The sequence below is a fragment of the Myotis daubentonii genome, chromosome 3, assembly GCF_963259705.1.
Source record: "Myotis daubentonii chromosome 3, mMyoDau2.1, whole genome shotgun sequence".
Taxonomy (NCBI): Eukaryota; Metazoa; Chordata; class Mammalia; order Chiroptera; family Vespertilionidae; genus Myotis; species Myotis daubentonii.
This window is the reverse complement of record NC_081842.1, coordinates 51449123-51474900: the sequence shown is the minus strand read 5'-3', so window position 1 is coordinate 51474900 and position 25778 is coordinate 51449123. Positions and strand designations below refer to the sequence as shown.

At 40.0% G+C, this 25778-nt stretch overlaps 1 protein-coding gene across 2 annotated transcripts in view; it reads left to right on the top strand.

Moving 5' to 3' along the window:
* ATP13A4 (ATPase 13A4) overlaps positions 1-25778 on the top strand; it is a 254995-nt gene that overhangs the window by 71011 nt on the left and 158206 nt on the right. For both annotated transcript variants that reach the window (XM_059687405.1, XM_059687407.1), the window contains exons 9-19: positions 759-893; positions 4119-4289; positions 5111-5268; positions 5870-6058; positions 8496-8557; positions 11864-12014; positions 13583-13669; positions 13895-14048; positions 15275-15386; positions 20741-20865; positions 25671-25778. The exon at positions 25671-25778 is cut by the window's right edge and continues 56 nt beyond it. In XM_059687405.1, the coding sequence (XP_059543388.1) occupies positions 759-893; positions 4119-4289; positions 5111-5268; positions 5870-6058; positions 8496-8557; positions 11864-12014; positions 13583-13669; positions 13895-14048; positions 15275-15386; positions 20741-20865; positions 25671-25778 (1452 nt within the window). The remainder of the gene's footprint in view (positions 1-758; positions 894-4118; positions 4290-5110; positions 5269-5869; positions 6059-8495; positions 8558-11863; positions 12015-13582; positions 13670-13894; positions 14049-15274; positions 15387-20740; positions 20866-25670) is intronic.

Below are 25778 nucleotides of genomic sequence, written 5' to 3'. Positions count from 1 at the left end.
GATGTAACGCATCATCAGTCACTGCTGATGTCCCCCCGCACTCGCATGCTAGGACGTCAATATCTGTCACCAGGCCACTGCCATTCTGGGGACCCTTTTCTTCCTATGCGGGCTCTGACACCCTGCACCAGGCCATCCTTCTCAGGTTCCAACATCCACACAAGCTACCACCCCCATCCCCCGCTCACCCAGACTCCTGGATGGGTACCTATCTTGCTTAAGCCCTTATAGCTTTGGGACTAAATAAGGTAAGAAAGAAGTAAAGGAAGGCAGGAAAGCAGGAAGGAAAGAAGGAAGAAATTTTCATTTTTCTTATTATGAGTAAGAATGAGCATCTTTTCAAATGTTTAACATGCCCCTTACAATTTCTGTGTGTATGTGTGTGGTGGAGGGGGGGACTATCTGTTAACATCTTCTATCAATTTTGCTATACATCTCTCTTTTTTTTAAAGGAATTCTATGTATTAGGAATATTAATCTTTGTCTATACTTTAAGTTTCAAACATGTTTTCTGAATTTCTCATTCATTTTTTCTTTATTTTTTTTTGCCTCACAAAGGTTTTTTTTTATTTTTTTTTTGATAATTGAATGTATTGCCTTTTTTCTTATTGTTTCTGGATTTTTAAATCAATGTTGAAGAATAACTTTTTTGAAAGTGCTTTGATTGCTTTCTTAATTGGTTTCTAATTTAGGCAGATGTTGGACTATGTTTTTGTGGGAAAAAGAACTGACTCGACTCTGTCTTCTCACACTTGCAGCTGGAGTCGAAGAGCTGGAATCACGCTTTCTCGTCCCTGGAGATCTATTAATTTTGACAGGGAACAGAGTGCAAATGCCATGTGATGCCATTCTGCTTGATGGCGGCTGTGTGGTGAATGAAGGCATGCTGACAGGTGTGGTTCTGCCTCCGTCTTCAGCTTCCCCAGTGCTCCCAGGCTCCTGTACCTGAATGACAAGGGCAAAGTGTGGGGCAGCTGTGGGCCCTCCCCATCCCCACAAATCTCATGAACAGTTCTGCCCCGGATATATCTGAGAGTTCAATTCAAAGCTGCTTTCTGTGTACTGATTTTCATACGGTGGTCACTTTTTGAGTCCTGAGCATTTCCTTCTTGAGCCAAGGGTTCTTACAACCCTGTCATTTACTTTAAAATACCGTAGAGATCATTAGACGTTTCAGAATTATCTGTGGTTCTTATATTTAGTATTTTTATATAAAATTTGTCTTCAGATAAACTTGGAGGGTTTAAAAATATTTAAGAACCTCCTGAAACCCACAGACTTAAGTGCAAGCTCTTCCGAGGTTGGCTTGAAAATGTTGAAAAAGTTCATGATGCAGGACTTGGCAAACCTGGGTATTTGGGATTAATTGGAGTTTGTTTTTAGATAGCATGCTGGAGCTGGGCAGGTCCCTAGAGGTCATTGCATCTCATTGATAAGAAAACTGAGGTCCAGAGAGGAGAAGAAACTTGCTCAAGGTCGCAGTGCTTTGGATTCTCACTCACATATGCAGTTATTAGGAGGGGGTGTGTCAATATTTCTGTCAGATAAAGAAGGATCATAAAGTCTTTCGGAGACTAAACGGGAGGCTGCGAATACACACTGACATCCTTGGTTCCCATTAAAGTCCAAGTCAAATCCATTTGTCAGGAAGGTCTGAAATGGAAATGAGCACACACCTCACTCCTATGTGCAATAACTGAACAAACAAAAAAAGCAAAGAAAACATGGCAGGTCTGTTTCCTTTTCCTAAGGAATCCATACATTTATAAACATCCCTTAGTGCTCAGACTTTTGCAATGCCAAGTGGCCCTAGCACACAGGAACATGTGTCTGACTTTATACTGCGCACTCAGCATCACCAGTGGAAGTTTTACAAGCTTTGTTCCTCAGAAGCCATTGCTACTGTCACAACTTCATTTACCTCCTGTGTTTGCACTTCAACCCACTGCAACCTGCCCCTCTCCCTTCACTGGCCAAAGTAACTAGTGTCTCAATCACCAAATCCAATGGATTCTTTAAAAAAATTAATATATATATATATATATGTATATATATATATATAATTGATTTCAGAGAAGAAGGAAGAGGGAGAGAGATAAAGACATCAATGATGAGGAAAATCACTGATCGGCTGCCTCTTGCACAGCCCCCACTGGGGATCGAACCCATAACCTGGACATGCACCCTGACAGGGAATTGAAGCATGACCTCTTGGTTTATAGGTCAATGCTCAACCACTGAGCCATGCTGGCAGGACCCAATGGATTCTTTAAATTTCTCTTTTTTATTGACCTCTCTGCTGGTTTTGACTATTCTCACCATCTCTTTCTTCTGAAAATTCTCTTCTCCCTAACTTTCCAAGGCAACGCTGTCTCTCTGAGTTCTTCTACCACCAACCAAGCCAGTCAGCTTCTTGTGCTGTTCCTCTTCCCCCATCTCTTTGATTGTTGCTGCTATGTCCTTGTCCTTTTCTCTTCTTACCCTACACTCAGTCCCTAAGTGGTCTTCTCATAGCCTTCATATCACCTCTAAGGTGATGAACTCTGACCAAAGTCTTCCTTTAAACCTCTCCTCTGAGCTCTAGACCCAAATAAGTTTCTAACCAGCTATAAGACCTCTCAACATGGTTGTTACACAGGCCTCTCCAACTCAAGGTGATCAAAGGTAATTCCTCCTTCCTCCTATAATTCCTATATTGATAAGTAATGGCAACATCTGCTCATTCTCCAAAGTAAGACACCAGGAAGCCACTTTCAATTCCTCTGTCCCTCTAAACTGCCAATATAAAAATACTAGAGGCCCAGTGCACGAAATTCGTGCACTCGGTGGAGGCGGGGGGGGGGGGGTCCCTCAGCCCGTCCTGTGCTCTCTCGCAACCCGGGAGCCCTTGGGGGAGTGGGCCTAAGCCATCAGTCAGACATCCTTAGTGCTGCCACAGAGGCGGGAGAGGCTCCCATCACCGCCACTGTGTTCGCCAGCCATGAGCCTGGCTTCTGGTTGAGCGGTGCTCCCCCTGTGGGAGTGCACTGACCACCATGGGGCAGCTCCTGCATTGAGCAGGATGGGGCTGAAACTGGCTCTCCAACATCCCCCAAGGGGTTCCGGATTGCAAGAGGGCGCAGGCTAGGCCAAGGGACCCCACTGGTGCATGATCGGGGCCAGGAAGAGGTGCAAAAGGTTGGCCAACTGGGAAGGAACTTTGGGAGGGCTCCAGGGTGTGTCCAGCCCATCTCACTCAGTCCCGATCAGCCAGAACCCAGCAGTAAGCTAACCACAGGTAAGAGCATCTGCCCCCTGGTGGTCAGTGTACATCATAATGACTGGTCGACCAGTCAACTGTCTGCCCCAAGGTGGTCAGTTCACATCATAGCAAGCGGTTGAGTGGCCTTACCATATCATTAGCATATTACACTTTGATTGGTTGAATGGATGACCAGATGACCAGACACTTAGCATATTAGGCTTTTATTATATAGTATTTCCCAAGTTTTGTAGCTTCTTACTTCCTTATTTCTCAAATCCAACACTTCCTTTCTACTCCCACTGCCAACTGCCATATTTCAAACCTCAGGTTCTCCAGTGGGGATTCTTGTGATCATTTTCCAACTCAATGTCCAGCCTCTAATCTAATAAAACAATTAAACATCTCCCCATTCCCTTTCCGCCACTAGGGCCCATGGGAAAACACACACACACACACACACACACACACACACACACACACCCAGAATGAAACATGCACTTAGGGCCCTGCAGGCTTTGGCTCCTACATAGGTCTCATGGCCCTTTATTCCCCAAACCCCCACATTCTAAATTGCACATTTTGGTATTCCCTACATAGTTATTTCCTGCCTATTTCAGCATCCATGTTTGGTTTTATAGTACTCACAGTAATTATAACATGGCATTATATTTGTTTGTTACATGTCTGTGTTCCTCTCCGGACTACGGAATTCTTAAATAAGCACTATGTTTCCCCTTGTATTTCCTGTGTCTAGGGTTGTCCCTGCCCCATGGCAGGCTCCCAACGAACATCTACTATAGGATGTGTAAGTGCACACATGATTTAGATGAGTGAGGGCATCTTGCCTCACGAAGTGCATGGCTTTTTTCTGTAGGAGAAAGTATCCCAGTCACTAAGACTCCATTACCGAAGGTGGATGGCTCTGTGCCCTGGAAAACACAGAGTGAAGTGGATTATAAGCGGCACATCCTCTTCTGTGGCACAGAGGTTATCCAGGCCAAGGGCGCTTGTTCCAGGACTGTGAGAGCCGTGGTGCTGCAGACTGGTTAGTCAGCATCTCTTCCTTCCATTTTGTCATTTTAATTACATGCTGTTGCTCAGTTTATTTAGTGTCTAACTTATTAGGTATGGAGCAGTCTTTAGATAACAAACCAACTATACTAAATTTATATATTTTAAATGTGAATTGAAGTATGGCATACACCTTTTAATAATAATAGTACTGATGATCATATTACTATTTAAGTGCTTTGTAGTTTATAAACTACTTGCATATATAGTACTTGCAAAACAAAGATGCCTACATGAATCATCTGGGACCCACACAACTCAAGTGGACTTTCACAAACCATACAGCCAGGAACTGGCTGAGCTAGACCCAGAACTCAGGTCTTTTAACCTCAAATCCTGAGTTCTTTCTAGGCAGGACTAGAAACAGAAAACTTGACATTCAAAAGTAATAGAAATTGAATTCGTCAGTATTTACTGGGCCACTTAGTTTAAATTCAAGTGGGATGTGTTTGTGTGTGTGTGTGTGTGTGTGCATGCATTCTCATGAGTCGTTTCCTTAAAAGGAAGCTGCCTTTGGAAAAGCTGTGCTCTGCCCCTAGTATAGTGCTTCCCTGTCTCTGGGATGCATGGAATTGAAAGTAGAGGGAAGAAAGGCCAGAGTAATAGGCTCTGAAATAGATAAGGTATTTCCATTCTAGCACTTACATATTTTCCAATTATCCTTTAATTGCACTTGGGTTTAAATGCTGTTTAAATGTCTCTAGAGAAGACAAAGGCAATGTTGGATTGAGGTTGGAAGAGCACCAGCGTAGGATTTGTCATCCTGAGAGGGTGGGGTGTGTGTTTATTGCTCAGGATTCAACACTGCAAAGGGGGACCTCGTGAGATCCATCTTGTATCCCAAGCCGATGAACTTCAAGCTCTACAGGGATGCCATCAGGTTCCTCCTGTGCCTCGTCGCGACCGCCACCATTGGGATGATCTATACATTATGTGTCTACGTGCTCAGCGGGGTAAGCTGCCTTTGTTGCAGACAAATACACACTCACCCATGTCTGTTTTATACTCTACATGTTGACCTTAATCTAGGGATTACAAACATGGAAAACAAAGCCAAGCACTGAAACTGACCTATGTACTCCCAGGCTCTCCAACATAAGCAATTGATCACCAAGGTCCATAATAACAATTCAATCTAATGGGATAAAACATTTTGCTTATTGAGATATCAGCATGCTTCTACTTTTGCACAATATTTCCTTATATTATTTTCAATCTGAGAATATATTTATTGCAATAATGTAATATTTAGTAGCTATGAAATGAAAAATTTTAATCAGAACCCAGATATTCAATGTTGGTGAGGGCACATGGCAAATTGGCCCATGGTTGCCTGCTGGTAGCATATGAATTATTACAAGCCTTTTTCATTGCACTTTGGCAAAATGTATTGAGAACTAAAATATGTTCGTACCCTGTGACCCATGCTTGACTTGCTTATATTATTTCTAGAAATTTAATCTAGATAAATAAACAAAAAGAAGGAAAAAGTCATTTGCACAAAGCTTTTTGTGATCGGTTTATTTGTGATAGTGAGAGTGAGGTATCTTCCAGGAAGCTCCCGGGGAGGTGGTGAGGAAAGCCCTGGATGTCATCACAATTGCAGTTCCTCCTGCTCTACCTGCCGCCCTGACCACAGGCATTATCTATGCCCAGAAGAGGCTAAAGAAGAGAGGCATCTTTTGCATCAGTCCCCAGAGGATCAATGTATGTGGGCAATTAAACCTTGTCTGCTTTGACAAGGTATGTGTGTTTCATCTTCATTCTCACCCCCATTGTAATCATCATTGTCATCCTGTATAAGCGTGCTACACTCTCATGAGTCAGGAAACAGGATGTGGGTATCGGACTTCACTTTATCCCTGGTTGGCTGTGTGACCCAGGAAAGAAACATCTCGTGAGCCCTCAGATTATAGAGAAGGGACAGTAGTTACTGGATTAGAGAATCTTTTAGGATCCTTCCATCTCCAGTGGTCTATGAAACACAATTAATTAAAATAGCATTCTATCAACCAAACCCCCAGAGAATAAAATTTAAATCTTTTACTGTGATTACTATTGTATCCCTAATGTTAAGAATATTGCTTGGCATAGTCAGTATTCAATAAATGCTTATTGAATGAATGAGTGAGTGAATGAATGAATGAACGAATGAAAAAGGAAGACTTTATTTAAAGTTATCCTTGATTGTATGGCAGTTACTCCCAGCCAGCTTCTTATTCTACCTTCTCTTGAAGGTATTCTTCTAGTCTGTATACAAATATGCTGGAGTAAAGATGGAAGCTGTGAGAGGGTAAGGTGGAATTGAAAGGTGGTTTTGTGCCTGGGTTTTAACTTATAAGGTGACTGAGTGATGACAGGGAAAGGTCAATGTTATTCACATTCCCTCTGGAAGGAAGATGCATAGCTCACCAGGGAAGGTCACAGGAAGCATGCCAGGTTTGGATCAGGAAGCAAAGCAGGAGTGAGGGGAGTGCTTAGGCCCTCATCCTTTATTGGGGTTTATTGGGGTGGCCTTTATTAGGGTTTCTGCAGGAAATGCAAGACAAGGCAGGGTAAACAACCCATGATTAGCTAGTTTGAGTGGTTCTGGTGAGCTTTAGGGTGTAGAGATGGTCCTTAGTTGTCTGATACTTGGCCCTGGGATGAGTAAGGAAGAGGAATATTGTCTCCTGGGGAGGGTGACCAGAGAGAGGAGAGGCTTGGCTACCCAATGGTTAGTTTGCATAGCAAATATGTGCTCTTGCCTGAGTTCCATGCTGTCTCTTCTACTAGTAATTGCCAGCCCCAGGGAGGTAGTCTCTTTTCAGCTAGAAATATTTTTTTAGATGTCAAACACTACAAAAATACTTAAAATATGTACAAGACAAAGCTATTATAAGCAGGAGATTATAGGCAAAGGCATAGAGTCTGAAGAGCAATAAAATGTGTTTTGATCAGAGCAGGACATTAGTAATGGGAGAGGGTGTTATAAACCTTGAATGCCTGGCTAAGAAATATTTCATTAGGCAGTGGGAAGCCATTGAAGTTTTTTATTTTTTATTGTTGCCTTTCCTTTTCTTATTCTTTTTATTGTGGTAAAATATACATAATATAAAATTTACCATTTTAACCTTCTTAAGTGGCTTTAAGTGCATTCAAATTATTATGCAACTATCACCACCACCCATCTCCAGAATTGTATTCACCATCCCAAACATAAATCTGTGCCCAATAAACAGTACATTGAAGGTTTTTGATAGCAGAAAATTAATGATATGGGAGCTATATTATCTAATTGTTGAACTATCAAGCTATCTACCAAGAACAAAAGGTTAATGTGGCTCTTGCTACTATTTCAGCATTATTTTGTGATCAAACTAGAATTATAAGGAAAGATGTTCTATTTATGAAATCATATTATCCTTGGACTTGGAAAAAGAAATGGGGTGGGAAGATAATTGTGACAAGAATTTGAATGTTAAATAAATAATTATTATGAGTAATTATCGTTATTATCAGCTCTTACACTATGCCAGACATTAAATTAAGCACTTTATTGTATTATCTCATTTAATCTTCACAACAGCTTTATATGATTATAACCATGTTACAGGCAAGGGCTCTGATGTTTAGAGAAATTCAGTAATTTGCCTAGATCACACAGCTGGTCTTTTAACCCAGATAAACTCTTCATCATTACACTACACCGAGAAAAGTACCAACAAGCACCTTTTAACTAAGTATGTTTCAAATAATAAACCATTTCTTTAGGACAATAGAAAATTCTCCTACTCTCATTACTTATTTCTGATGACACACTTTTAACTTCTGCAATAAGAACTGGGATTCACCATTTTTTAGCTCTTGTAGGCTTACCAAGAACTTTGCCATCTGTTTAATCTGGCCTTAGAATCTCTGAACAAGCCTCTGAAATATGTAAGGCAGGTCCGGCTTTCTTTCTTTTATTGCTGAGATCACTAAAGTGCAAAGAGATTAAGTGCTTGCTGGTCATAAAACTGGGATGAGTTCATCCAAGCTTCCCCCAGGAGTCCAGATACCCACCTCACTGTGTTCTTGCTGGAAGTACTGATCTCTATAAAATTTTGTGGCATATGTTATTCCATTAAGACGAACCTTATTCGTCGTTGCAATGGGGAGCTAGATCTTCAGAGTAAACTGAGTGCTTGTTTCTGTTTAGACAGGCACCTTGACAAGGGAGGGCTTGGATGTCTGGGGAGTCGTGCCTTGCGATAAGAATGGGTGAGTACTATTCACATAAAAGCATCCACACCTGTAGAGAACTTTCACAAGTGGTGACTTGAGCCCAAACTGACAACAGTTGCTGGCAAGCAAGACCTCAAGTGCTCTGGAGAATGACAGTTTTGCAGTTTCTTTTATGCATTTGAAATTAAGGAGGGAACTGCATAAAGGTGGACAAAAGCCACCTGTGAGATGACTTTCCATAGAATCCCTTTATCACACATAGTACCTTGGACTAAAGGCACTGAAGTTTTTCTTTTCCTGGAACTCTGTGTTTTCGTAGGAAAATTAACAATAGAGACAATTTAGCTTTGGCTTTGGTGAGCAGTGGTTGACAGCATAGCTTCATTTAACTGCTGCTTCTTAATGGTTCCACTAATATTTTGAGCTAAAACCTATGTTTGCCCCTGTCCCAACCCCTGCCACATGCCGCACACAAACCCAGGAGATGAAGAAGAGGTTTTGACACTGCATTCAAATCCTTGCTAAAATGTAATTTGCAGTCAGCATATTAGTCAGGGGACTGAAGTTGGCCCGGTGTACCTCGTTTGGACAATACTAAGACACTCTCCTTCAAAGCCTTCTTCTGTGCCAGGAGGAAGGACACCATGTTCACCTTTGTACAATGAATTTCAGTAAAAGGAACGTCCGAGCAGCTGGGGCCAGTGTACTCATGTTCCTTCGTATTCTAGTTCTGAGAATTCCACGTTTTGGCTGCCCCATAACTCCTCAGATTTGGGCAGCTTTCAGCTCCAAGCGGGGATTTGCATAACCTTTCCCGAGGCCCCCTGGCGGCCATGCCTGGGGTTACTTCTCTTCCAGCTTTTCTCGGCAATTTCGAGTGTGAACAGAAAACATTAGACATTTCCCTTTTTTTTAAAAAAAATGAAGGTATTTCTCACTTACAAACTAAATCTCAGAGCATTTTAGTCATAAAAGGTTCATAGCAGTTCTTCTGCATTATGCAGACGACATACAATTTATCCACAAAATATTTTAATTATAGGTGTGTAATACATTTTCATATTAAAACATGAATATAAAGTGTTTATAAACAAGTCTGTTTCCTGGGTTAAAGAAATTGATCTTGGTACTTGGTATACAGAAGAAGCTTCTTATTAGTATAAATTTTTGAAGTTCTTTTTATTTTCCTTGAAGATAGATTTGGATAGATGCCTGGACTCCTTGTTCATTAATATTTTTCTGTTTCAGCTTCAACAAAAAGTGTATGCATTTATTAAAATATGTGAACATCTTGAGAGAAGTATTTTTATTATTTATATTTGTGTTCCTTATGCTGTAGCACTATACCAGGTGCACAAGTAGATGCATAGTATATGTTTGTTCATCCAAAACTAACTAAATGCGTTCCATCTTTTGAATGCTATTCTACCTATTGAATTGACATCAAACTTATTTATTAAGCTTTTTATTTCTAAATAAAACTTGTCAAATTTAAACAAAAAAATTCATATAATATTTAAGCTATTGATTAATAAGCCCATTACTCTTTAATCCCACCTTCCTTCAAAAAGGTGAAAGTTGGTTTCAAATGACTTAAATAACAATTTAAAATTAAACAAAATTACCAACTTTAATTCATAAACTGAGAGAAAGCAGATTCAATCATAGGTAAGAAGTTAGCCTCTAACTTATAGTCTATTAAATGTCGTCTAATAAAAGGTGAGACATAATAAGTCTTAGCTTTTCCAAAAAGGGCTGGATACTTAAAGAACTTTTGGCACACTACCTGCGCTATCTGAGTTTGACAATCTCAAGCATTCAAATAAAAATACAAGGACAGTGATAAGAGAAGAGTTCTATTTATTTGTTGTGTAAACCAGAGTCTGGCCCAATCTCAGGAATTCAGAATTACATACTGATGACAATGCGTGTGCCATATGAAAAATAAGATTTCATTTTCCCTGATTTGTGTGAGCTTAAGCATCCACATTGATCACACTGCTGGTGGCTTCTTCCTTTTACATGTTTACCAAAATGCCAGGGGTCTGTTGTAAACTGCTAAGATAACTTAATCCTCTGATATATAATAATAGTTATGATCAACAGGGTCAGTAATCAGCCAAGAGGTTTTGAACTCTTAGAGAAGCTTGGATAAGGAAACTAGCAAGAAATATGTCTGGATTATGCGTTAACACTGTGATGTGGAGACTTTTGAAAACAAAAGGCTAGAGCAACCTAAGGCAATATTTAAAGAAATGCAGTGTCCATATCATGAGAAGCAATAATCTGATCCTCAAGACCACATTTTAATCAAACTATGACAAATAAAACCTTAAGAAAGTAACTAGAAAGGTGAGTGGTCTGCAAACTGTATTAAAGGCACAGTGCAAGGTTCCTCTGTAAACTCAGAGGAAGGGAGGGTTTACACAGGAACCTCTAGCTGAGCTGGTCCACAGAAGGTGGAGCACAGGTAGACTCTGACTGACTCCAAGAAGCATGTTTTGCCTCAATGTTCAGGAAGCACTTTCTGCTATCAGAAATCCTCCTAGGATGAGTTGCTCTATGAACCATCTACGGTGCTACACATTTAAGAAAGGACTGACAACAAGGTTGCAGAAGACAGTCCTCTAATGGTCCAGAGGCCTAACTTGATGACTTCAACCCTGAATTAGTGATAGCACACTGCACCTGACATTGCAGTTGTATCTCAGCAGATTTTAGATGAAGCCCCTTTCTCTAGGAAGTGATGGTGACGATGACTGCAATAGGATACACTAGATGCCAGGGTGGAAGAGAGGGATGCAGTATCCCTTTAAAAATAGTTTTAGGTTATATTTCTTTACCATTATGCTCTTCAGATCTTCAGTAGCTACTCATTCATTTATTCACTCGTGCATTTGTTTTCTGTCTAATGTTGGCCAAACATGTTGGAGAGATACAGAAGGCATAGCCCTGCCCCAAAGGATTAAGGAAGGAGATACACAACTAGCCATAGCCTGAGCAAAGCTGTTCTGCCTCACGGCATTGGAAATGAAGTGGTCTGAGAGTTTGAGCAGGAGTGGATGTACTTAGAATTAAAAGTGATACTTCTAGTTCCTTTCATTCCTCTGGAATTAAATCCATACCAGAGAAAGAGTAAGGGAAAGACCTTGAATGACCTTTCTCATTTTCACTGAACTCTTGTAAGGATGATGGCTAAATGAAGCACTATTAATTTGGGGTGGCTGGAGAGTGGGTATATAATGTAACAAAACACGTTAAATTACTTTCCAAAAAGTCACCTCTGGAAGCTCCATTTTGGATGGAGAATTGGGCTGAAGCCCTTTCCCTTTTCTCCTTTAGCTTCCAGGAGGTCCACAGCTTTGCCTCGGGCAGGGCTTTGCCATGGGGCCCACTGTGTGCAGCCATGGCCAGCTGCCACTCTCTGATCCTTCTCGATGAGACCATCCAGGGAGACCCTCTGGACCTCAAAATGTTTGAAGCCACCAACTGGGTAAGCCTCTGCCCTGCAGAGAATCTAAGAAGCATCTTCAGTGCTAGAGAAACACAGGTTTTATCACTGATAGTCAATACTTGTAAGATGTGAAGTCTTCAATAATGGAGGACATAGAGCAGTGAGAGACAGACGGTTGTATCTTCATGGTGGGGTTATTGTGATTAAATGAAATTATGCCCTTAAAAAATTCTGGTACATATCACAGGCTCAATTGCATGAATGTAATTAGAATTATTATGTAATTTTAGTGATTATTTCTAAATTTTCAGGTTGTAGTATGAGCAATGTCTTGTTTCAAAGTTTTCTAGAACATGGGGATGAGGGAACATCACTGCCCCTTAAGCTTAGGATAACTCATTGTTATAAGGAGTTTATTTTTATTCATATTATATTGGTTTTGTTTCTAAGCCTAGAAATAGTAAAAAGGGAAACATGAGCACTTTCACTGAGACTCTAAAGTAGGTTTAAGAGCAAGGGGTGTTGCTCAGGAAGAGGAATCTGGCTTTCCCAGTTCCAGTTTTGGCTCTGCTCTAGCTGAGCACTTGACCCTGTGAAGTTATCTCTCTTGTTGGGGCTACGTTCCTAAGACCTTAAAATGAAGGGATTGAAGTAGACCAGCAGTGTTTACATAAAATGAAACAAAAAGAACCACACCTGGAATATTTTCTTAAAAGGAAACATTATTTAGATGCACTTTATAAAAAACAAATAGTCGGAGTGGCTGTGGTTGAGATGGGGAGTAAAGGTAAAGCTTAGGGAACACATGGCCCCACCTTACTCAGCCACAAGCCCACCAGGCCTGTCCCCTGTAGCCAGGTCCCTGTAGCAGCTCTGGGCCCCTATGATACATGTGTGAGCCCCACCGAAGGAGACAATCCTTACGGTCCTTTTCATGGTTCTGTAGTGGTCTGATAGGACTTTGCTAATCTTACCCTTTCTGGGTTACAGTTTCTGTATTTTTCAGTAGGGATTACATTTTCCTTTCTTAGATGTTTTTCAGCCACTCAATGAGATGGTTGCAAAGCATCTTGACATCTTTGATAAAAGGCTGTTGTGACTATGATTTAGGGTCATCATTACAGCAATTACTGAGTCTTTACTGACCATCAACCATGTGCCGGTACCTCACAGTCCCTGCCATACCTCACTGTGAGGACCATCAATTCAAATTAGACGGAAAGGGAAGAGCAGGAATGACAGTGGACTCCAGGATAAAAGAAGACAGTAAGGGGCTCGCCTCACACACACATAAGTCTGGCTATCCATGCTCACTATTTTTGAGTCAAGCTCTTCAGAAATAGAGCCTGAGACCTTTACACAGCATGCTCCAACAGAGAAAGCAGGATAAATTGCATGAATAATTCAGAAGTGTTTGCCCTTGAAGTTCCACAGCATTTTCAATGCGTTTTTTTTCCCTGTGATGAAATAAGACTGGTTCACCTCCATCTAGCCAAGGGAGGAGAACCGAGAAAACATTGAGGTGGTCTCAGGATTTTCTCAAGATGGGGGTTTGAGCATCGTATCAATAAATCTCTACAACAAAAAATATTCCATTTGTGAAATAGGAAATGGCTATTTCTGGGGACAATTTCCACATCAAGGAAGTGCCGGCACATGCCATGGTAGTTAAGCCCAGCAAAACAGCCAGCCAGGTAAGCTTCATCTGCTATCCACTCTGAAATACCCAACCTCAAGGGGAAATTCCCGTTAGGCCCACACTTTTGAAAGGTCATAGACGTGTCTTCTATGACATGAGAAAACCAATGGGAACTTGTGACCCTTATTTGCTAAAAACAGGATTGGGGGAGGAATAGTTAATTCCCAATAGGTGGAAGCTATGTTGGTGTGTCCTTCTCCATTCCCCACCCCTCAACCAGGTCCCAGTGGAAGGAATTGCAATCCTGCATCAGTTCCCATTCTCATCAGCCCTGCAGAGGATGACAGTCATTGTCCAAGAGATGGGGGGTGACCGGTTGGCATTCATGAAAGGTGCACCAGAGAAGGTGGCCAGCTTTTGTCAACCTGAGACAGGTAAGTGAACACACTTGTACTACAGCTGGCTAATTTATATTTCTAGTCCAAATATGTCCCCTGAGCACTTGACCTATGAATCCAATTGCCTATTGATCATTGCCAATAGGATGACTCATCTACATGCCAAACTCAATACCAAAATCAAGATTATCTTTCTCACTTCCTGTATTTCCCATCTTGATGAATGGCACTACCATTCTCCTTCTCCCCCAATTTGAGGTTCTTCCCAGATTTGTTCCTCTCCCTCAGTGCTTCTGTCTTGGCAATTGCTAACCCATAGTCCTATCACTCCATCAGCTCAGGCCCTCATCTTCCCTCCACTGGATCACTTCAACAGTTGGTGAATTGACCCCTGCTCCCAGTCACTCCTACCCTGATTCATCCTTTATACTCTGACTAGATTGGGTTTTCTATCACCAAATATAACTATGTTGTCACTTTCCACTTTTCTTCTGTTGGTTGCTTCCCATAGACTCCAGGAATAATCTCAAATTCCTTTAAGATCTTATATAAAGCCTTCATGATCTGACTCCTATTAAACTTTCCAGATACATCTTACCACTCCTATCCTCACATCCTGTGCTTTTCCTGAGCTGAACTAACTACTCAAGGCTGTTTGTCTCATGTGTTCATGCTTGAGCACACGATCTTCCCTCAGCCAAAATGTCCTTTCCTTTCCTTCATCTAACCACTTCCTCCAAGACTTGTATATGTGTGTATAAGTGATTCCATAGCATAGCACACTACAATTACTTGCGTCATAGAAATGATTTCATTCGATTACATTGTTAGTCTACTATTTGATACCTTACTAAATAGAGATCCTGCAGTTTAATCTCTGCAGAGCCAATGGCTGGCACATAGCAGACTGTCAGTAAATGTTAGTTAAACTGTAGAAATAAAGAATTATACATATTTCTCACCCTTTATTTTTCTTCTTGTTCTTCTTCTTTGTCTCCGTTTTCATCTTCATCTTCTTCTTTCTTTAAATGTTTCCTTTTCAGTTCAGCTTCACTGAATACCAAGAGGTCATTCTTGACAATGTAGTTATTTTTAGGGTGGGTTCCCACTGACTTGTTGTGTACCTTTTTAGAAATGTGGTGGTATTGTTTGTTTGTTTTGTGTGTGTGTGTGTGTTTTTTGCAATAACTAGATCTGTTTCTCTACCAGTACCAACTGAGTAGTAAATGTTGCCTACTAATCTTGTGTTATTTTCTAAACAGTGCCAGCTAGTTTTGTTAGTGAACTTCAGATTTACACAACGCAGGGCTTCCGGGTCATAGCACTGGCCTACAAAAAGCTGGAAATGGACCACCACACCACTGCCTTGACGAGGTGAGTGGGGGGGATTCTCACAAAGCAGGATGATTGGGTGGGAAGATGCACCAGGCTGGGCAGTAGACTCAGCAACATATATTGCAGGATTCATGGGCATGAAATGCTTCTGAACTTAGTAGACAGGGATATAGTCATCTCTACCCTGTCTGAATCACAAAGCTGATGACTGGGAGAATTTATGAGAAAACTGTATACACTGTGAAATAGGATGTGGTTGTATAGCTTTGTGAAAACACATATATGATTATAAGCAATGTTTCATAGTGTGAAATTAAGGTCATGTCCTCATTTTGAACCAAATACAAGTAGCTAATTTTTAAAATTATAGTTGGTGAATTAGTTGAAAGTTAGAAAACAGAACATTTTAAAAATATCTTGATAAGAAATACACAACTTAATGAAAAACATATAGCTTAGACTTGTATAAATTATGTCTGTAGAAAAACAAGAAAAAGCTTCAGGGTGGCCATTATAGAGAAAGCTTTGATAGAATTAGATTAAAATAGGGATCCCCAAGGACTAAAATGAGCTCCTAGTTTAATTTTATCTGTTGCTTTATTTTCCACTGTTTTTATTCATTGTGTTAGACTATTGTGTTTATTTCACCTTCAATGCCATGTCCAGTACTCTTTCCAGTCATTATTGTAACACTACTATGGAGATAATCATGGCTTATTTTGTCACTAAGGATTTTAAATTTGGGGGGCCTAACATATTTGTTTTCAACCCTGTCAGGCTCAACAACACTCTCTTATTGCAACTATATTTTGTACCACTTCCTCTTATATATTAAAATAAATTCATATGTATATAATCTTCACATATTCTTTGTAAAAATAAACATGATTCCATCCTATACAGTAAAAATGAAAGCAAAAAATACAATGTATTGTAAAAGTAACAGACAACTCAATAAAGCTCAGCTGACTCCACTAAAACAAAATAAAGCAATATGTTCCTTGCACCGTGTGCAGGATCATGGGGCTAGCAATGCAGACTGATACAGGTGTTATACACTGCAGTCTCAAATAGCACCAGCAGTCTAGCCGTCAGCGAGGTGACTGTGAAATGCTTTAAAACTCTTAGTAAAATCCTGAATAAAACAGTACAATCTCCTTTCAACTTACACAGTACTTACATTCCTAGAAAATTCAATAGAATATTAAAAATCGCCAAACCGGTTTGGCTCAGTGGATAGAGCGTTGGCTTGAGGACTGAAAGGTCCCGGGTTCGATTCCGGTCAAGGGCATGTACCTTGGTTGCGGGCACATCCCCAGTAGGAGGTGTGCAGGAGGCAGCTGTTCGATGTTTCTCTCTCATCGATGTTTCTAACTATCTATCCCTCTCCTTTCCTCTCTGTTAAAAAAAAAAATCAATGAAATATATTTTTAAAAAATGTGCAAAATTACTTTGTGCTTATATATAAAGCAGAGCTATGGGAACTATAAACAATTTTGTTTATTTATCATAATATAGTTGTATTATATATACTATGATATACCATGCTATGTGGTATAATATAAGCAGGATAAGCCTATACTGACTTAGGAGAGTATAAACAATCTTTTAGTGTCATGAATGCCCTGTAAAATATTCAAAGGGCACCTGGGATGCAAGGTAGTTATTCACTGTGCATTGGTTATTGCAGAAAATCTTGCATAAATGTCTTAAAAGTTTCCAAAACGTCCTCTAGAGGCAGTAGTGCCCCTGCTGAGAATCACAGCTGTGTCCTAACCCTGTCGTTTTGTGATTGGGCAGAGAGGCCCAGAGGCAGAAGTGACTCATCTAAAGTCATTGAGTATTAGATTCCTGGGCATATTGGGTCACTTTCCTCAAGACCAGCTTAATGTGACCCTTAACCAAAGGGTCACTTTGACTATTGCAACTTTAAGTATTTGTTGTAATTTAATCAACTCAGGTCACTCAAATCATTGGTCAGAGAGCTGAAGTGAACTTTGAGATCAGATCTCACATTTTAAAGAAGAGGAAAGTTGAGCCCAGGATGTGGTAGAATTGGGAATGGAATTTTGTTTCCTGGGAGCCTGTCGACAGATATATACCAAGATTCTGGATACTATGCTGTTGCTTCTGATTATTATAATAAAATATGTGCATATCTATAAGTTTCAAACTCATGGCTTTGGGGCTTATATATGCAACAAAGACTGATGGTGGAGACACATGAGCAATAGGGAATGGTGAGGGCTACAGCACACAGGAGAGTACATGCCCTGGCCAACAGCATTGAAATTCCATTTCAAAATTTGATAAGGTCCTAACACAAATTCACTAATTCAATCTGATTTTGGGTCATCAATTTTCCCTTCCTGCGTTAAAGCCACATCAGCACTACATCTTTTCCTAGCTAGGTTAGTTTACCCAACCTTTGCTAATCCCTGATTGAATAGAACATTCTTTCTGTGGTGTTTGTGTGTATGTTTGTATGTTCACTCAGAGTGCTTCCAGCACAGGTATCATAATTTCTTTGAGGGTTCTTGGCCTGCCTTGTGCATATCTCATCCTTTAAAAATCACATGGATTTTAAGAACATGAGGTATAGTCACAAGGATGACAAAGCTCCTTTTGTATTACACTCTTTATTCTTTATTATTTTTAGACTAGAGGCCCAGTGCATGAAAATTCATGCACTGGAGGGCAGGGTCCCTCAGTCCGGCCTGCCCCTCTCACAGTCTGGGAGCCCTCAGGGGCAGGAGGCAACCTGGTGATCAGAGGAAGCGATGCCCCCATCACACCTCTGCTGCTGCCACTGCTGGCAGCACAAGCCTCAGCCAGCCCTGGTTACCTGAGCCTCAGGTGGCCCTGGGTGGCTGGGGTGCTAAGAGGACTAGGGGACTCTGGAGGCAGGTGTGTGGTAAGGCCGGGGCCACTTGGTGCATGCCTGCCACCCTGGTGGGGCTAGGGGACTGGGCGCCATCATCTTTTGGCTGTGGGCGCCACCATCTTTGAGACATGGCAGTCAATTAGCATATTCCCTCTTTATTAGATAGGATGCTTTGGGAGGAGGTATAGTCTATGCAGGAAGAAGAAAAAGATAGCATGCTATTCCAAAATGCAGAGCTTGAGACCCCTTAAGGGACTGCTTTTCCTCTTTATTTCTTGACTGAGACTGAATACTCATGAAAAGAAGAAACGTAATATTAGAGCTTTAAGAGACTTTGGAAATACATTCATTTTGCTAACTTTTTTACAAAAGAAGAAATAGATCCTCAGACAAAGAAAGTGATTTACTCTTGGTCACACAGCAAGGTAGGAACAGAGCTGGAGTTATTTATAACTCTGGACTCCTGATTGCTATTCATTGAACGCTACAAAGACTATGTGCCAGAGGAACTAGAATGTGAATGCCAAGGTAGACTGCAAGACTATGTCAGATACTGGACCCTCTGGCCATTTTATTGGCCTGATCTAATGCCTTGTGGTTTGATCATGTCATATCATCTCTGGACATATCTAAAGCCTGAGGCATGGGTATCAGGGCCACTAGAAAGATTGGAGGACCTAAATCAGGCATCAATTAAGTTATCCTTTAATGACCAGCTCAAATATCACCTCCTCTAGGACGACTTTATCAATCATTCCACCCAGAAATAATTAGGACTCTGCATTTTCATGATACCTTTCCAAGCCCTCTATATGACCAAAGTGGTCAAGTCTGATCTTGTCCTCCCGACTGGACGTGGAATCTCTGGAGTCAGGAGCTATTATAGTCTCTGCATATTCTTCCTCCTTGCCTTAGTCCAATTTTTGCATTTTCTTAGGTGTTCAGTAAATGACCATTGACTTGACAGACTGACTGACTTTGGTTCTTGTGAAAACCCTCTGGCAGTAGAATTTTTGAAAGAGGAAATGAATGAATTTTTATAAGTTGCCTGGCGAAAATGGTAACCCCAGACACCAGAACCTAGGCAAACATTGGCTGAGCACCTCCTCTGTGTTGAGTACCACGTGGGTGTTGTTGAACTTGTTAAACCAGGTGGTTTTACCCTCAAGAAAGAAATTGAAATAGAGATAGATCAGATAGAAAAGAGTAATAATATATGGACAAATAAAATACAAGCAAATCTGAGGTAGAAATAATATACTGAGGAAACAAGTATTTTTATCTAGGGAGCCTTTATAGGAAGCTGTATGTGCATTGGGCCTCAAAATATAGGAAGGATTTCAATGACAGACCAGGAGGAACATATAATGACCTTCTTCATGAAATAAGAAAGAATGTCTCTGGCAGTCTAGAGCAAATGTTTAAAGATGGTCGAATACAGAGCATACCCATGGTGCGTGGCCCGATTTGGCTAGAGATTAGGGTGGATGAAGAATTTAGTGATAGATGAAACTGAAAAAAAACACTGTAGAATCCGATTGTGGAGAGAGTTAAATGTCAGGCTCAGAATAGGAAATGTTATCCTTCCAAGCCTACTCTGAGATAAGTAGTTCCAATTGTGTCCACTCCCTGCCACTCTGGATGTGTTAGCAGTGTTTTGTGAGCATCATGGCCCTGGCCAATGTGAGGCACACATAGTCAGCAAGGCAAAGTGGCTTTTCTGGATATTGCTTTCATCTGTATTTCAGCTAGACATAGGCAATGCTGATGTCTTGCTCTTGTGTCTACTAGAGGTGTCTGAGTCTCAGATAAATGAATCTTGGAAGAATCTTTCAGCCCCCAACCCCAAATGCATGCCCCTGCACTTGGTCCTGTGGAATGTCTTGGAAATGTCCTTGCAGTGAATGGGAGCCTTAGAGACCCCACTTGCTGCAGAAGCATTCATACTTTATGTAGAAGATCAATGCTACCCAGCTGACAGATGGGGGGGGGGGCGGAGAGTGGACTTTAAAGAGAGACTACGCTTTTGAGATTATGGCCTCTACCCCTGGGACTAAAATGATATTGATTATAGCGTTGGTTTCTAGAAGAACTGGCATTTTATATTTTTCTTGTTCCTCACTTTTTTTTCATGATGCTTTGTACCAGAGGTAGAACTCCTCTCTGGTGATTGCCAGCAGTGAGGTAATGAAAATCACCGCAGCAGATGGAAGAGATCTTTGTGGCCATTTAGGTCATTTTCTACAAAGGTTAAAGCCAATTTTTTTGCTTAATAAGTACTCTCTCTTCTTCTTGATTTAGTCAGAGGAAATGTCTCAATATCCTTATGTCCCCTTCCTGTCTGGATAGTTCCTAGCACATATTCAGTACCTTGGGAATGATGCTTGAATGAGTGAGTCGGTACCACTCTAACAGAAAAGATGTTTGTCTTTATTTTTGTTTGCTAACTGTAAGAAGGACCATGACATGTTATTTCTGTTTAATCATTGTCATATATATATATTTCCAGGGACAAGGTAGAAGCAGACCTGATATTTCTGGGATTGCTGATCTTGGAGAATCGATTGAAGGAAGAGACAAAACCTGTCCTGGAAGAGCTCATCTCAGCCCGGATAAGGACAGTAATGATCACAGGTATATATATATAAAAGTAGAAGCAGTAAGAATTTGATGTGGAAATAGAGATTCACTCACTTAGCAAATATGGCTCACTACCTACTATGGAGCAGACACCATTCTAGGTGCTGGAGATGGGCAACAAAAAGGCAACGTTATTGTTCTCACTGAGCTTCCTTTCAGATGGGGTGAGATAGAAAGTCACTCAATAAATTGGCAATCAAATAATCAAATAAATGGCTAGTAATGAGTGTTATGAGGTACATAAAACAAAAAAGGGTGATGTGGCAAAGTGTCCGACTGAATACCTTGGATGAGGTGTCTTATCTGGGAGGAGACATTTAAAATATCACTTGAATGAGATGATATAAGCCATGCAGAGATGATGATTTCATTGTGAAATTTTAGGAGAAAAAGAATGCTTAGTCAGCATGGTCTGTAAACTGCACTCAAAACCCACCAATCATGTTCTGCAGATTTAAAAACAATGCTGTCCTTTCTACTTCTACTCCAAAGCCTCAAATCACACAAATAAGGGAGAAGTGAGGAAAGATCATGCAAAATGTGTGAAATTTCCTAATGAATGCTTCTGAACGGAGAAGAAATGATTTCCTAATGCATTCATATTTTTTAAGTGTGTCTTCCCTTTCCCTGATCTCATAGACACATTCAACTCTATTGTGTTACCAAGATAGAATATTTCTCCACCCCCCATCCCCTGAATCCAATTCTACTGTTGGGAACTCTAGAATATTTTTATTTTCCCTTCTCCTATTCCCATCTCCACTATCCAAGAGACATTTGGACAATGTTTACTCTCTCCCTTTCCAGTCCCTCTATCCAACTTTTAGGTGTTGCTGAGTTAATTTATTACTTAATAAAATATCCCCTACATTATGATGCCTCTGTTTCAAAAATATTTAGCACTATATTCACGTTCTCATAATCTATCCTTAATCATTAGGCTTATGGAGAAACAAGGGTTGATTACCCTCCCTCTTTACTTCTTCCATCCTATTAAATTTCTGTTCGGTTTCTTTCCTTGCTTGGTTATAATATTTTTCTCAAGAATTGTCCTTGGACAAGATAGAAGGATGATATGCTCTCTGATTTCTTACATAGCCTGGAATATCTCTTTGCTCTGACAGTTGAATGAGTATAGAATTTTTGGGTTACAATCCTTTTTTCCTTAATAATCTGTGTCTTTTCTTTGTCCTTTGCTTTTTAGTGTTGCATATTACAAGTTCAATGCCAGTCCACTGTGGGTGGCTTGTTCCTTTCTGCATATGATACTTTTCCTTTAACTTTGAAGTTTAGAAATGTTATCAGAATATGCTTATAAGTTTCTTTTTTCATTAATTTGGTCTGGAACATAGTGAGCACTTTAAATCTGTCTTCTTCCTCACAGGAAAATTTTTTCTATTGTTCAAAAATTTCTTCTATTGTTCATTTAATTATTGCCTTTATTCTTTCCCTTTCCTATTTCCCTTTTAGAGTTTCTATTATTCATATGACAGGACCCCTGCATATATACTCTCAGTTTATTATATTTTTTCTTTTGGCTGATATGTTTTTATAATTATGCTTTGTGCTTTAAGATTTTTTTTTTGTACCCAGTTTATTTAAACCATGAGCTCAGGTCTCTAAAATGACTATTATCTTCTCCAAATCACCTGCTGAATTAAGTTCTTAAATCATGTTTTGTGAGTGGTTTTAAACTTTTTAAAATTTATATTTTTTAGTGCAGTTTTAATCTGTCTCCTGCAGCTACTCTACTTTACCAATCATGTATTCTGGCTGTTTCTCCTTATCTTTTCTTATCTAGCTACTGGGGTTTCATAAATAGGTTGTTATGTAGCTTTGTCAAGTGACTGAGACTCAGGCCTCGGTTGCATATTCTAAACAGTAGAATTCCAGTGGCTGGTAGATGCAAAAGGGGCTTGCATTGCAAAGCAGACCAGCTGCTGATGTCCTGCCGTGGCAGGTAGAGGAAACCTCTTAGCTCTCAACCTGAGGGTACAGCATCTCCTTCCCACCACTTAGCCTTTTGAGGATCCTCATAAAGTTTTGGTAGAAACCTGTGTTAAGGATAGTGATCCAGATCTTATATTATTTATTGTTCAGTAGCTCTAATGACAATCTCTCTACCTACCCTTTCAAGAAGCCTTACAACCAGAAGTGTTCTTTACCTTCGCTCCTTTATAGTTGTCATGTATATGACAATGAAAACTCCACCAGGCAATGTTAAACTTTTTACTTTCAACAGTCAAGAATTAAAGAACATAAATGAAGAAAAACAGACTTATATTTACTCCAAATTTTATTATTTCTGTTGCTATGTTTTTATTATTCATATTGTAAGTATCATTTTCTTTTAGTTTAGAGACTTTCTTTTAGCCAAGTTGGTGTGGCTCAGTGGTTGAGTGTCCACTCATGAACCTAAAAGTCATGGTTTGATTCCCAGTCAGGACACATGCCCAGGTTGTGGGCTCGATACCCAGTGGGGGGCATGCAGGAGACAGCTGATCAATGATTCTCTCTCATCATTGATGTTTATATCTCTCCTTCTCCGTTCCTCTCTCTGAAATCAATAGAAACATTTAAAAATTAAAAGAATTTCTCTTACCATTTCATTTTGAGCATGTTCTTTGGTAAAAATTATCTTAGTTTCTCTTTATTTAATGTCTTTATTTTTATTTTATTCCTAAAGGATATTTTCATTAGCTAAAGGAGTCTGAGCTTATAGTTTTTTTCTTTCTGTACTTTAAAGATGTCATTCTACTGTCATCCTGCCTCCATAGTTTTTAATCAGAAATCTGTGATAATTTTCATTAGAATCATATTTTTATATATATATACTGTGTTGGTTTTCTTTTCCTAGCTGCTTCTAAGACATTTTCTTTATCTTTTGTTTTCAGCAGTTTGATTATGTGTCTGGATGTGGTTCTCACTGAGTTGTTCACTGAGCTTCTTGAATCTGTGAATTTAAATTTGTAAACACATTAGGGAGTTTTCTGCTATTATTTTTTCAAAAATAATTTTCCTATTCCAGTTTCTTTCTCCTCTTTTTGGAGGACTTTAATGACAAAAATTTGAGTCTTCTTAATATTTTTTCAATCTCTTTTATTTTATTTTAAGGTTTTTCTCTCTGTTCCTCAAATTGTATAATTTATATGGTTCTATATTCAAATTCATTGACTCTTTTCCTCATTGCCATTCTATTGTTGAGTGCATACAGTGAATGTTTAAATTTTCAGTTATTATATTGTTTAGTTCTAAAATAGCTACTTTGTTCTTTTTTATAGAATATACTAGAGGCCTGGTGCATAGATTCGTGCACTGGTGGAGTCCCTCAGCCTGACCTGCACCTTCTTGCAATCCAGGACCCCTCGGGGATGCCAGATAGCCAGTTTTGGTCCGATCCCTGCAGGCCTGATCTAGAGAGCAGGGAGCCCAATCCTGTGTGTTGAGAGTCGGTCCCCTGGTGGTCAGTGTGTGTCACAGTGATCGGTCATTTGGTCATTCGGTTGCTTAGGCTTTTATATATAGAGATACTTCTTTCTGTTGAGGACTTCTATCTTGTCATTTATTTTAAGAGGATTAATGTGGAGGAGGCTTACAATAGCTCCTTTAAAACCAGTGTAATAGTTACAACAACTGGGTTATTTTGGGACAGGCAATTATTGATTACCTTTTCTTGAGAATTGGCCAGACTTTTAGGTTTTTTTGTATATTAAGTATCCTAAATATTCCAAATAAGATTTTTTGATACTTTGGATACTGTTAAAATTCTCTCAAAAATGATTTTGGGTTTGGCAAGAAAAACTCAGAAATAGTGGAGGTGATTAATATTGCCTTTGTCATTCTTCTTTGGGTTTGTTCTGCATGTGCACAGCTCTGAGTTAGGCTGGGGACTTACATAGTTCACATACTGAATTTGTCTCCTTATCTAGGACTTTCTTTTCCAGGATTTCCCTCATAACTCTCCAGCCCCAGGCGCCCCTTTTCCTAGTTCTTCTGGCTAGAGAGGCTAGTTTCTCAGAGATTTTGCTACCTGCACAGCTCTAGGGTTAAATATGTGAAAGGAAAAAGAAAAAAAGCTGAGAATCTTAGCACCTGATAGATTGTTTCTCCAAATTTGACTCTCTTTCATATTCTACCTGCTTATGTTTACTTTCAAGGTCCTTGGGTAGTTGCTCTTTGTATTTTTTTTCAGAGTTTTCCATTGTTGTCAGTGAGAGAGATAGTGGGATTACTCTCCATCTTTGCTGGGAGGAGGACCACCAGATAGTATATAAAACCAGTAGATTCTTACTAAATGTTTACCAAGCTGTTAAAAAATGACAGAAGTAAATTAGAATTTTGCCCTTTTGTTTTCCCCCCCACTCTATTCCAAAAATATATGAAGTAACCAGATGAAAAGCAGCAAGAAACAGAAAAGCAACCATGAAATCAAGGAAGGTCAGGGCTGAGGGAGGCTTTAGAGCAGTGGTTCTGAACCTTCTGGCCCTTTACATACAGTTCCTCATGTTGTGACCCAACCATAAAATTATTTTCGTTGCTACTTCATAACTGTAATGTTGCTACTGTTATGAATCGTAATGTAAATATCTGATATGCAGGATGGTCTTAGGCGACCCCTGTGAAAGGGTTGTTTGACCGCCAAAGGGGTCGCGACCCACAGGTTGAGAACCGCTGCCTTAGAGGTTATGTCTCTTCACACCTATAATCAAGACTTGACTCCTTATCCTAGTTTTCCAGGCCCTCTAAGAATTTGTCCTATCTCTTCAACCTCATGTTAGGATGGTCTTCCTTTCTTCTAGGTGACAATCTTCAGACTGCAATAACAGTGGCCAGAAATTCTGGAATGGTTTCCGAAGGCCAGAAAGTCATTCTCATTGAAGCAAGTGAAAGTACTGGGTCCTCATCAG